Raw genomic sequence first — 13493 nt, forward strand, 5'->3', positions numbered from 1 at the left:
AACCCCTTTGTCTAAGATATGCAGAGCAGGGAGACAGTCAGCACCATGGAGAGTTCCAAGTGGAGTTTGGACTAGAAGCTAGTCAAGCTATATTTGAATGTTGCTCCAGCAACTAGTCTCCTCTGACTGAGCCTTGAGTAGGGTTTTGGCTTCTTTCAGGGTGTTGGTTCTATTGCCACAATGAATGAGGCTTTCACCTTTAAAGGGACCTTGTTTGCTCTAGGAGTCTTTGACTGTGGCGTGGTAGTGAATTTGGAGCAGGAATCTGAGGACAGAATGCAGGCCAAAATGGGGCTGGCCTCATGGTCCTTCCTGGTGACGAGAGTTCAGAGGAGAATAGGGGTATCTGGAATTATTTGGAAAGTCAAATCCTCTCCTGAGAGTTTCTCTTTTTCTCCTCAAGGAGGAAGGAATCAGAGCCCCAGTTAGTAACACTGGCTGTTTTCTCAGAGTGGTGTTCCTGAAAATGAGCTGCATTCCTTGGGGCATGTAGGAATCTTTCTGCCTCCATACAGTAATCTCAGAGTTAATTTTATTAAAGAAGGACTAGGATATTGGTTGCAAAGAAGAAGAAGAAGAAGAAGAAGAAGAAGAAGAAGAAGAAGAAGAAGAAGTTCAAACTCTTAAGAAACTGGATTCTGCATCTCTCGTTTTTCCTGCACTCCCAGTTCAGTTACATCCCTCTCCCTGAAGACTTGCTTGCCTAGCTAAGCCTTTCCTTAATGTTTTTTTTTATCTCCTTCCCTGCCAACTCACTTCTCTCTTCCCTGCCATGTCCAGCAATATAGGTTGCAAGCCCTCCAAGCAGATACCATACTGGTTCTTTGTCTTCTACAGCAAACATTTGGCCCTGCATAAATGAAATATAAACTGTGTCATCCACCCAGAGCCAGGAATTATGATGGGGATCCATAGTTAGACATATTAGGGGTAGAGGTGAACTGTGAACAGGAGTGGGAGTAAGTTATTTAATCTTAAAGGAAATGTAGATTAAGCAATTAGAAGGAAGATTTGAACCACCAGGGGAGTGAAAATCTGCCCCAGAGATAGTCAGGGGACAGCAAAGAAGTCTGATTAGTATTAAAATGGATCTTGGTGAATTTATGAGTGGTGTATAATTTCTTAGTCTGAGGCATTGTGTCACCTGCAGAGGTCTGGAGCTTTGCAAATTGATGAGTGATATAATTTCTTATTCTGAGGCATAGTCGTCACCTGCAGAGATCTGTCAGTTTTTCTCTTCCCTCTTCCTCTTCACTTATTTTGGATTTTAACTCGGGACTTGGATGCACACGAACAGGAGATGCAACATCACATGGTCCCCTGCTTTTGACACAGTGAACATTGGTTTCATTTTTGGCTTGCTGGGTCTTATTTCGAGTTACAGTTCAACTGGGGTACTGGAGGAGGGCAAAAGAGGACATAGGCAAAAATGTCTCATGGACACTCAAGAGGGTTGTGGATCAGAAGCAGCTGGTGGAAGACTTATTCACAAAGCACATAGTAAAATATGGAACACGCTCCCGTGAGATATAGTGTTGCATCTCACATCCTGCTTGCAGGCTTCTCGTGGGCATCTGGGTGGCCACTTGGAGAACAGAGTAATGGAGTCTTTGGCTGACCCAGCAGGGCCCTACATATTTACTTATGGCTGTTCACATTGTCCACTGATAAAGAAGATGTTGCTTTCTGAACCCTAAGGAGATTAAATGCAAGGAAGAACCTCCCTGCTATAGGACCAATTTCATTTCAAATTATTGTTACAAAATCTGCCAGGCTTTTGTTTGATGGAAAAGTTGACCAGACATCTGTTGGACTGGGAGAGGGAAAGTCCACTGAATTCTCCCTCCCTCCCCAATTCTTTTCCATATTCTCTCTTAGCATGAGGTGACAGCCTCTTGACAGGTCAGGGGGGTGTCCGGTGTGCCCCACAATTTAATTAACATGGCACTAGAGAAAACCAGGCTGATGCAATCATTCACGAGTGCCTGGGAGACTCGGCCCCTGATGGATGCTGCACTTTCTCCTGCAGCTGCGTGGCCCACGTACCATTGAGGAGAGCTTCATCTTGTCCAGGCTGCTTGTGTGCTCTCGGTGCCCTCCCTTTCCCCCAGTGTGCTATAAATACATTCCCTCAGTCCATCCCAGCACACTGTATCAATCTTGTTTAATAGACTGGAAAGCTTAATGCGCGGTGGCGGGTCGCGGGGAGCATCGGGGTGATGGATTGTGCCTTCCCGGAGTCGAGCACCGTTGATGTATAATGAAATATTTATGATTTATTCCGGCTAATAAACTGGAATGAAGTGTGTGATATATGTGAGCAGATGGGGAACTATTGATGCAGCTTTCATTTGGGGAGTGTGGGGAGGTTTATGTCCGTAACACACACGTACACACATCACAGACCCTTGCATGCCATAAACTCTGCACCTCGCATGGCTGTTGTGGGGACAACCGATTCCCATCCCATCATTAATCTCTTACTCCTTCCCTCTAATTGTTTGTCATTCTGCATCCCCTCCCGCACCTGTTCTCCATGAGCCTCCTTTTGTACAGAGTGCCTTTTATCCAAGGGCTTTGCTGCTCTCTCTGTGTTATATGTGAGCCCTGAGACTCTGCCCTTGCACTGGAATTTTCAGAGTGTGGCACTAACACCTCCTGGGGCAGTTTTCAGCCGTGGCTGTTGTAAAGTCCAGCAGGAGGCTGGCATAACCCCTGGCAAAGGATCCCTTTTGGAGCACTGTCCTGCTGTCCATGGTTTGCTCTTCACTGGAGGCTGATCCATTTGGATGAATGGTCACTGCCCCTTTGACCTCAACCTGCCCCACCTGCCTGCCTTCTTTCTTTCTTCCAACCAACCAGTCCAGGGGATGGCAGTGCCCATCAACTTCCTCCTCCTCGGTCTCAGTATTGCCCTTTTTTAGAATTCCACAAGGAAGAGGAGGAGAAAACTAGAATTAATTGTTGCAGCCTCTTTGGTTCCTCTGACTGTTGGTTTCCCTGTCTTCTGCCCTACCAGTCCCAGTGGGCAGTAGCCACCATTGCCCCCAGGCAGGTGCTTGAGGTGGCAAAGACAAAAGGAACAACCCTTTCTCCTCCCCCACCTCCACCTGCCAACAGAACCAGAATGTTTCTCCAGTTCAAAGCATCTTGCACACCACTGGATGCCCTTCACTTGGTGCCATGAAAGACTTGAGGAGTCTGTTCTCCACCCATCACATCCTCCACGAGCTGCCCCTCCAGCTGTTCCCCTCTCAGACTAATTAGTTGCATTTGCGAGATAATTTCAATATCTCTCTGATGAAAGCCACCAGAGGAGCACAGAGATCTGCTTCTGCCTGTTTCAGAGGAGACCTTCGCCAAAGGGGGTGGGGGTGGGAAGGGAGCTGTCTCTGTGCTGAAACGCCCAGCCTTATCCTGTCAACATGCTATTTCAGAGAGCAAGGGAGCTCTCCAAGTAGCAGCCTCTGCAAAGGAATCCAGTAGGGAAGATGCCTCATTCTGTCTGTACCTGCTCAAAGTGAATGATCTCTGTGCTACTGAAAGAGTCTGGCAGCTGGGAATTCCCTGGGAGAGTCTGTCAAGCAAAGGAAGACATTCTCAGAAGTCGAAGAGGGACCTGGAATTCTCGCTTCCAGGGAAGCTCCTACCGCCCAACACTTTGGAGCCTAGAGTGGAAGGTGCAAAGAAGCAGAGAGGGGAGCCCTTTTCAAAGTGTCGCTGTTTCTAAAGGAAGGAAGTTGCAACAGCAGATCACATCTGCTTTCAATGATATCACAGGCCTGCACTGGAATCTTTGTGACTTCTTCTGTTGCACAGCTTGTTGCAGCTTGGTACATCGAGGAATATTGTTGACAGAATATAGCAGGTGTATGTGGAGTGCACCTAGTCAAGGAACTAGGTAAAAAAAGAGGGGATTCATTAGGCACTATTGAGCCTTTTAGTATGATCATGAAGAAGCCATCAGCCCTTTCCCTCTCTTGTTTTGATTTTAAAGAAAAACAACCCACAAATTTTCAGGTGTAAAAAGTTCAAAGAGGCATGTCACCAGTGTAATGACAAGAGGCCTGTAAAATGTGGCAGCACTGGGGGAGAATGAAGAGGTGCAGGGGTGCATCTGCACAGCTATGCTCAGTCCAGTAATAAGGTCAAAGCAATTAACTGAACGCTGCAGTTCAATAGGAGGATTGAACTAAATATCCCCCAGTACCTTCACTACACAACCTCACTGTTGAAGCTTCTGTTCTGGGAGGCCTTCATAAAAATAGAGATTGCTACAAGTGCTTAGATGCTATTTCTGATGTAATTGTCTAGGGCCTTGCATAGAAAGATGTTGGAAAGTACTCTAGCCCACCTCCCCAACCCTTCCTTGGAAGAAGATTTCGCTTGCCATATCTACACCTCTCCTTCACAAAGCTATACTACTTGACACCTCTGCATCTTCATATGCAAATTCCATCTCAGGCACTCTTAATAAAACCTGCAAGAATTTTAAAACAGCCACTCTGGAAACACTGCTGCATCCACAGCTTCCTTCCCCTTAAGATAATGAGGGGGAGATGAGCACAATCCAACCCCTTTTTGTCCTGCACATCAATTACATGGCAGGTCCTTCCCAGGGTGAAGGAGGCCAGCAGTGAGCGCTCTGAGTCAGCTGCCACAGGAGCACCAGCAGGGAGAAATGCAGCTATGTGGTCTGGGAGCTTTTCCTGATAGCCAGTTTAGTTCCAGAGGAAGCAATGGAAGGCAGGGAAGGAATTCTGCCTGAGACTCTGGAATGCCCCTGCCAGTCAAATAATACTGAGTGAAATGAACCAGTGATGCAACTCAGTATAAGGCAATTTAGAGTTTTAGACCACATCCACACCATACATTTGAAGCATTATGATACAGTGGTACCTCGGGTTACATATGCTTCAGGTTACAGGCGCTTCAGGTTACAGACACCACTAACCCAGAAATAGTACCTCGGGTTAAGAACTTTGCTTCAGGATGAGAACAGAAATCGTGCTCCGGCGGCAGCGGGAGGCCCCATTAGCTAAAATGGTGCTTCAGGTTAAGAACAGTTTCAGGTTAAGAACGGACCTCCGGAACGAATTAAGTACTTAACCTGAGGTACCACTGTACTACCTTAAACAGCTATGACTTCCCCCAAAGAATTCTGGGAGCTGTGGTTTGTTGAGGGTGCAGAGAATTGTAAGGAAACCCCTGTTCCCCTCCAAGAGTTCCCTATGAAGAGAGATACAGTTCCCAGAGTTCCCTATGAAGAGAGATTGATTGTTAAACCACTCTGGGAATTGTAGCTGGGGAAGGGGTGGCAGGGCCCCCTAACAGCACCCGTAACAAAGCACACCTCCTGGAATTCTTGGGGGGATACAATGACTGTTTGAAATGGTGACATGATGCTTGAAATGTACTGTGCAGATTTGGCCCTAGTGAGTTCATCCCATTTCTCTCTGCTACCTCATACCTCAAATGCCAACAAGCTGTAGCAAGGTGTGGGCTGAGGCAAGAGGACCATTATGACCAGTCCGCAGAGGGCAGACCCTCCGTATCTATGTTGAGCTGATGTTTCAGAGAACAGCCTTGTGTTCAGCTGACATTTCAGAATGGCAATGGATGGCACAGGCAAGAGAGAGGGGCTTGTGCTTCTCTTGCCTAGGAGGCTGCAGCTTCCCAGAGCCCTGGAGGATGTGAGGGAGGGTAAGTAATAGAGAGAGAGGGCAGAAGGATCTGGGAGACAAGCCACAAAAGGAAACCTGGTCAGGGCCAGGGTGGACTCCCTCATGGTGGAAAGGACAATGGTAAGCCTTTGGTCAAGCTCATCTAATCTAACCAAACCAATCATTACTAGATGAGACCCCTAAGATCCATCTAGTCCAGCATCCTGTTTACCACAGCAGCCAACCAGATTCTTCCAGGAAGCCCAACAGGCAAGTCATGAAAGTGCTCAGTGGCATATTGGCTGTGAACATGGAGGTCCCATGCATCACACTGGTCCTGAAGCTGCTCCACTGGCTGCTGTTGAGCTACCAACCCAGTGCAAGGTGCTAGTTCTAGTGTGTAAAGTCCTGTGGCTTGAGACCCAAGTACCTAAAGAGCACATTTCCCCAATGCGACCATCTCAGGCACTAGAGTTGGCAAGTGATGTCTTCCTTGGTGATGGTACTGCCATCCAGTTGGTATGGATCAGCAGCTGCTATTAAAAAAAAGTTTCCAAATCAGAGCAGCCAGGTGTCCACAAACTGCTAGGTATGGCTCATAATCTGTCATAAAATAAAAGAATGAAAACAAACGGAACCAATAAGTTAGCAATGTTTACCATAGCCAAATATGTTTCACTCGAGGTCTCCCTCATTGGTCATAACAAATAACTATAGTACAGCAAATAATAAGTCAAATATTGTATGTGCATTGTCATAGACATGCATTGTTTTTAATTGGTATTAAAATGCTTTTTTTATATTACAGGCACAACATCCATTCGTTCTTATTTTTATCCCTCCTTTTTTCATCCTATTAGCTGCCCTCACTAGCCATTGCCTCTTGTCTTTGCCTTCTCTGCCATCGCTGCCACACCTCTTCCTCTTTCATTATTAGTGGCTTCCAGGTGTTGATCTCCACCCTACTGTTCTGCCCCTAGAAATGTCGCCTACCTCATCTTACCAGCTCCTTTCTTTTTCCAGGTGACACCGCTGTGTATAAGGAGGGCACCTACTGGATCAGAGGACGGACCTCAGTTGACATCATCAAAAGCGGCGGCTACAAAATCAGTGCCCTGGAAGTCGAACGCCACCTGCTGGCCCACCCCAGCATTGCTGGTAAAGGCTAGCCCCTCCCTGCAACTATTTATTGATTTGCTAATATAGTTCAGTTCATGAACTTAGTGCTTTACAAAGAGCAGCAAGGTCTGACAGGTCCCCCAGTGGCATTCCACATTCCAGGTAAACCCACCCACCCTCATTCACTTGCACATACACCCTCAATCTCTCTCTCTTTCCCACCATCTCAAACGAAACTGCCCTGTATACTGAGAAAGAGAGTTTGGAGGATTGTAAACAGTATCTGGCAGTGGCTCTCTGAGGTTTTAGGTGGTCCTTCCCAGCCCTACCTGAAGACATCAGGACCTGAACCTGAGACATATTCTCCCATAAATGGCACTCAGGGCAGCTAACAAGCTGTAGTTAAGGCAAAATATAAAACAATTGCAGAGTGTTTAAAGAAAGAGAGAGAAAATAGTGCAGCTATTGCAAATTAGGTAATTTTAATATGTTTTAAAGTAGAATTGTAAATCTTCCTTGATTTTTTACTATCAAGTAGTATATAAATTTTATGAAATAAATAATAGCATAATGAATAAATTAAATAAGTCACCACAAGTTAAAACAGTTCTAGCAGCCTGCCCACCAAACTGAAACAGGCACCAAGTTTAACACAAAGACCAAAAATAAGCTTGGACAAAGTAAAGGCAGAGCCAGGTCAATTTCTTGTAGGAGTTCTTCCCACTTTCTCTGTGTGACTCTTTCACACTTTTCCCCTCTCCAGATGTGGCTGTGATTGGTGCCCCGGACATGACGTGGGGTCAGAAGATCAGCGCTGTGGTCAGGCTGCATGAGGGCCAGGCACTGTCTCTCACGGACCTGAAGGAATGGGCCAGGTAACATGGCAGCATCCACTGGGTATGGGGTGTCATGGGAAGGTATAGGGCAGGCCATTGTCTATCCCAGTTGAATACTTACTTGGGAGAAAGGTGGGGTATAAATATATTAAATAAGTAAAATGAATAAATGCAGGATGAACAGTAGCCAAACCAGTGGGTACAAACTAAGGTTATTTACAAGCTGGTTTCCGAACTTCCCAACATTTTAAGATATTTTTCCTACGGTAAGAATGAAAATATATTCAGCAGGTAAATGAAAAAGTAAATATCCTGGTAGAATGCCATTCATTTCTCTACTTTACTCCAATGTGAATTTCCTACTTCTCCAACCTGGTGACCTCTGGATATCTTGTGCTATAATTCCCATCAGCTCCAGCCGGCATGACCATGACTCTGCTGGCTGAAGCTAATGGGAGATGTAGTCCAGAACATCAGACTAGCATCTGGTTGTAGAAGTCTGTGTTTCGATTATCTAGCCAAGAGGGGACAGTTGTCCTCTTTTGCAGTTTAATGCCATCACTGACCAGAGGGTAGTACTGCGGCTATCAGTGTTTAGTGGAGGGGTCAGGTGACACCAGGAGCCAATAGGGGTCCACTTGGTTCTATAAAGCTGCTGGTTGCATCCTAGCTATTTAGTCTGTATAAGTTATTCAAGTATAGGCTGGGCTGCTGTTGGACTATCTATTGCTACTTCCCTCTAGGCCAGTGGGTCTGGAACAACACAGTTAATTCCTTCTGACTCATGAGGCTACAAACATGGCTCTAGATTTTTTGTGTGCAATGGTATTCCTATGTGCTTTCTTGCCCTCCCCTGCTACCAAGTTGGGTCTATATTAGAGAGCTAGTCTCCAAGGTGTGCTGAAATGATAGAAGCAGAATACACACACACAAACACACACACACACACACACACACACACACACACACGATTTTTCATCAGTTCAACTAATACAAATTGAATAAGGATTCCCTTGTCCCAGGTGGCTGCTCCACCCCCCACTCCCAAAAACATATTGGATGCTTTTTTAGAGGGTATGTGAAACTGGTGCTATTCACAAACCACAGGCATTCTTGTTTCATCCAGGGCTGCACAGCTGCCCAATTAAACAGTCCCCAGGATTTGCAAAAATCACAGTGGGAGGTTTGCAATTTAGCAAATGTGAGGAATACTCTTGCTAGCCTCTGTTGCTCTGAATAAACAGCAAAGAAAACTCACAAAGAAATCCAGAGGTGTGGAGGCCTTGAGCCCTGGCCTCTCACTCCCCTGCCTGCATGCCAGCTTCCTTGCATAACACTTGAGAGGCTGGCTGTGCACTTGCACAGCACCCATACATTTTTTTTTACATAACAAAATAGAAAGACCCCTAAAGGGTCATACTAAAAGCCCATCTAGTTTAGCCTTCTGCTTCCTTAGGGAAGGACCGTAGCCCAGTGGCAGACCATGTGCTTTGTATGCAGAAGGACCTCTCTCTGAAATGCTAGAGACCCACCGACAGTCAGCATAGACAGTGCCGAGCCAGACGGACAGTGTAAATCAGGTTCCTACATTCCCATAGTTCCACTGCTACCAACCTGGGGTGCTCACTACACCATGCCCACGTTAGCATTCTCCTGGGAATTGTTATGTGTGGCATCTGAAAGTGTGGCCCTGGAAACTGGTTGAGCTGAATATGAGCTCAGCATTGTTGGTTATTGGTCATTTCCTGCTTCTTGTGCTATGGAGGTGGGTTCCCCATCACCACCAAACACGTACAGCCCCACTTCCTCATCCCAGGCAAAGATTATCCATGTATAAAGGCCCAGCTCCTCAATAGAAAGAACAGCCCAGTGATGGCCAGAAGGGGGAATGGTATACCAGTGTTACAAAAGCTTCATCGGCAGGCTGCACAGGGAGAATAAGGTGTGTTGCATAAAGGCTGTAAGAGGGCGCGAAAGCTGAAAACCAGCCGCATCAAGCACTGAGGGCCCAGCGTAGCTGTTATCAAGCCTTTAACTTCCTTCACTTCCATCACTTTTCGAGTCAGAGCTGTTAGGGTGGTGGCAGCAGGGGAACAAGTGCTATCCCCTTGCACATCTCCCCGCTTTGTCCTTGTGCCTCAGTTTCCTGCCTGTCTCCTCACAGCCAAGATTGCAGGGCAGGCTGCGAGAGGAGAAATCCAGCCTGAATGCGATGCGTCTCTCTGGAGCAACAGCGTTTGAGCACCTCGGGAAGGGTCCTTGGCCCGCTCTCGCTCTCTCCGCACGCCGCCTCCCGGGTCTCACACCCCTGCCGGCTTCTTTCACTGCCGCTCATCCTGTCTCTCCTCTTTATCTTCCACACCACTTGCCTCCCTTCGTCCCCCCGCCCCCCGCCACATTCTCTGGCAGGAGACACATGTCCCTCTTCAGAGTGATTCATTTTGTGGCTTTCGCCTCCAATCTGCTCCCGGTGACAAGCCGGTCCTGAGTTTGAGGCCTCCTCCACATGGCAGAAAGGCATCGATAATTTGAAAGCAGTGGAGGCACTGAGGGAGGAGAAGAGCCCTGACATGCTGGGCGGGCTTGGCATGTCACTCCAAACTCTGTGCCCACGAGGTACCCGTCAGAGCAGGGCATGCCCTGCAGCCAGCGGTCTAGTGAGGGAAAGCATCCCACATGCATATGATCACGCACACTTTGCAGTGGGCAAGGTGACTTTCTTTCGTGCTCAGACAGTCCCCTGACGGGGCTTTAATAAGAAGCTGAACTTGTTTGGCATCCTCCCCATCGTGCATGCCTGTGATCAAGAGGAATGGGGGGAGGGGGCTGCACATGGGAGGGGGGCTTGTGTGGAGGGCCGGGAGTTTGCAAGGCTCCTTAGCGCTTATGTTGACAATTTGTCATTTGCTCTTCCTGCCATATCTAATTGCAAGGATTGATGAGAACCCATTAAAAGTGATCCATTCTGCTTCTTGGAGGTGCTTTGTCTGGGCACTTTCTATCTCTCGCTCTCTCTTCCTCTCTCACACACTCACACACACACACACACACACACAGAGTGGTATGTTGTTACTCAACCTTAAGTATCCATGTGCATGGCTGGGTGACCCAGAGCAATATGTGGGTACAGAACGCCCTCCAAGCAGCTCCTCCTCCTGTGCCACCCTTGATCTAAACCCCCTGATTGAAGGACAGCGTTCCATCAGAATAGGCACAACCGATTGCATAGGAGCCTAACATGGGCTGTGCTGGATGAGGCCAAATCGCCTTCTAGTCCAGCATTCTGCATCCTACAGTGGTCAGCTAGGTGTCCTCCCCTGGAAGCTCACAAGCATGAGAGAAACAGCAGCCCATGATCTTCCACAACAATGATACTCTGCCTCTGAACATGGAAATTCTTATTTGCCATGATGGCTGACAGCTGCTGAAAGACTTCCTCCTCCTCCTCCTTGACCTTCTCTAATCCCCTTTTAAAGCTATAAAATGTCTTGCAGCACCTTGAAGGCTCACACGTTTATTATAGGCGACTCTTTGCTTTGCCCATCTATGCCAGTGGCCATTAGGACAGAAGTGGAATTTGCACTGTGCAAAGAAGTGCATTCTTTTCATCTGCCCCACTTCTTGTTTTGATTCCAGATTGAACACTTCTGTCCTTGCTTGTTCTGGTGAGGCCTTATGACACAGTGAACTGTATGCTAGTATATACAGAATATTTGTAGGGAGGGAAAGTAGAAACATGAGCACTTCACCTGGCCCAAGTTGAACAGGGCAGTGTCTCCCTGCTCTAATGACTGGAAGCCTTCACTGGATTATTTCCAGGCTCAAATGTTTGCACAGTTTATATCTGTTGACTCTTATACTGAGGGGTGCACAGTCCTTTCTTTGAGAGTATTTTGGAGAAGGGATGTAGCTCAGTGGGAAAGGTACTGCTTTGCATGCTCAGTCCTCAGCATCTCCAGGTAGCATTGGGAGAGACTCACCACTGAAACACTGGGTAACCATTGTCAGTCAGAGTAAATAACACTGAGCTAGATGGATCAAGGGTCTGACTTGTTATTAGGCAGCTTCCAGTGTCCCTGTCCAGCTCTGTATCACAAGGGAAGCCATGATTCAGCGCTTGGGCAGGAGTAGAGAGGAGATGGACATTTGCAGCAGCAGTCTCTTAACCAGAACATGTGCTTGTGTGTCCCAGAGAGTTCATGGCACCTTACACCATCCCCTCTGAACTGCTGGTGGTGGAGGAGATCCCGCGAAACCAAATGGGCAAAGTGGACAAGAAGCAGCTTCTCAAGCATTTCTACTCCGCCTAGCGATGGGCGCCTGGCGGGAGTTACACAGGACGGGGAGGCTTCGTGACAACACCTGGCATGGAAATGTGGGGCAGCGTGGTGAGGTTTTTCCACAAGTGTGACTGAGTGCTCTGTTTTCCAACTCCCCGGTGCCACCCTTGCATTTTGACAAGTCCTTATCTCATGATGAGTAAGGTTGGGCAGGATCTGTGATTTATTTTCTTAACTTGTGAATCAACGTCTCATAAAATCTGGCTTTCTTCTTGCTCGGTCTGTTTTTTGTTTTTGCCTGGCAATATGTTCTTCCTGCAGCGAGTTCAGGGTTTGGCAGTGGTGTAATTTTGAGCTCCATGTCAATCAGGATGGCTGGCTTTACCTTCCAGGGCCTGTGGGAACTCAAAGCGTTTTGAACAGAAGCTCTGGGCCCCACCCAAGAGCACACACCCCTACCCACGGAAGGCTCCTAGTTTCATCAGTTGAACAATTACATGTACAAGCAAACTGATTGTTCTACAAACATGGACTTGCTTAGACTCTAAAAAACAAACCAGTGGCTCCTGTCATCATCCACCCCCATCTTTAGGTGTTCTTTGTATACTTTTGGGTTCCTAAAAAGGGAATGACAATGAAAATTGTTGCTATCCCCTCCCTCCCTCCCTCCCTCCTACATGCGTGCATACACACATCCTGAAGTACAGAAGACGGTATATTCCATCAACCCGTTCCCTCCTTTTCAGCAATCAAACCTGTGGGGCTGAGCATCCATCCAAGCCCCCAATGTATAATGCAGGCAACGTTTGTGCTACAACAGCGTTGGCTTGTATGGCACAATCGGAAGAGATCAACAATGCAACCCTGTCCATATTTACTCAGAAGTAAATATATTAGGGGTGGACACATCTGACAACAATTTCAGTTTCTCTCAGTTTTTCGTTTTTTCCGTCTTAAGTTCACTTTGCCCTATTTCTGCATCATTTTGAGTTTTTTATTTTAAAAGTCTGCATGAACATGCTCATGCACATTTCTAATATACACATTTTTGCCAAATATACACACTTTTTAAAAAACAGTTTTTCCTAATATGCATTTTTGTGCTTTGCTTTCACTGCTATAAACAATTTTTTTCTTGCACATTTCCCACCAAATATATGCTTTTTATGTTTGTGTTTATTTACATATTTTCTTTTTTGATGGAGAACTGCATTGCAGAATTCAGAGAAGTGGGAATTTAGAACTATAGCTGCAATTCAGTTTGTGTATTGGATTGAAAACTGCAAATGAGGTACCAGATCAATTCCCTCCCCCCCCCCCCCCCAATTTCTAGACCTTAGCAAATATGTGCAGGATTGCAGCCTACTTCAGACTGTGAACCTTACTTGGTCAGGAAGCTGGAATGTTATGAGAGCCAATTGTACTGATGCTCATATGCTTTCCATAACTGAATGTTGCAAAGTGACAAAGCTGCAAGCTGCAACCTTTCGTGTTACAAATTCCGTTGTCTTTTGGGTGTTGCAACATTCAACATACTGAGAATCCCTGTATGAAATTGGCAGTTTCTACTTAATTCTGAACTTTTTTCTATCCAC

At 46.7% G+C, this 13493-nt stretch overlaps 1 protein-coding gene and 1 long non-coding RNA gene across 7 annotated transcripts in view; one reads left to right on the forward strand and one right to left on the reverse strand.

The window, feature by feature from the left end:
* The window catches only part of ACSF3 (acyl-CoA synthetase family member 3), a 64053-nt gene extending 51881 nt beyond the window's left edge, over positions 1-12172 (forward strand). For all 6 annotated transcript variants that reach the window (XR_013989750.1, XM_081017813.1, XM_081017810.1 and 3 more), the window contains 3 exons: positions 6687-6821; positions 7546-7657; positions 11811-12172. Coding sequence is in view for 5 of the 6 variants with exons in the window: in XM_081017813.1 (XP_080873939.1) it covers positions 6687-6821; positions 7546-7657; positions 11811-11928 (365 nt within the window). In the remaining variant the exon portion in view is untranslated. The remainder of the gene's footprint in view (positions 1-6686; positions 6822-7545; positions 7658-11810) is intronic.
* An 8-nt stretch (positions 12173-12180) lies between these two features.
* On the reverse strand, positions 12181-13052 carry LOC308483738. Its single transcript, XR_013989768.1, has 2 exons — positions 12338-13052; positions 12181-12302 (listed from the first exon to the last, which is right to left on the reverse strand). It is a non-coding gene; the product is annotated as an uncharacterized lncRNA (long non-coding RNA).
* Between the last annotated feature and the right edge of the window lie 441 nt (positions 13053-13493).

The sequence above is a fragment of the Podarcis pityusensis genome, assembly GCF_964106645.2.
Source record: "Podarcis pityusensis genome assembly, chromosome: 8".
NCBI classification, from domain to species: Eukaryota; Metazoa; Chordata; class Lepidosauria; order Squamata; family Lacertidae; genus Podarcis; species Podarcis pityusensis.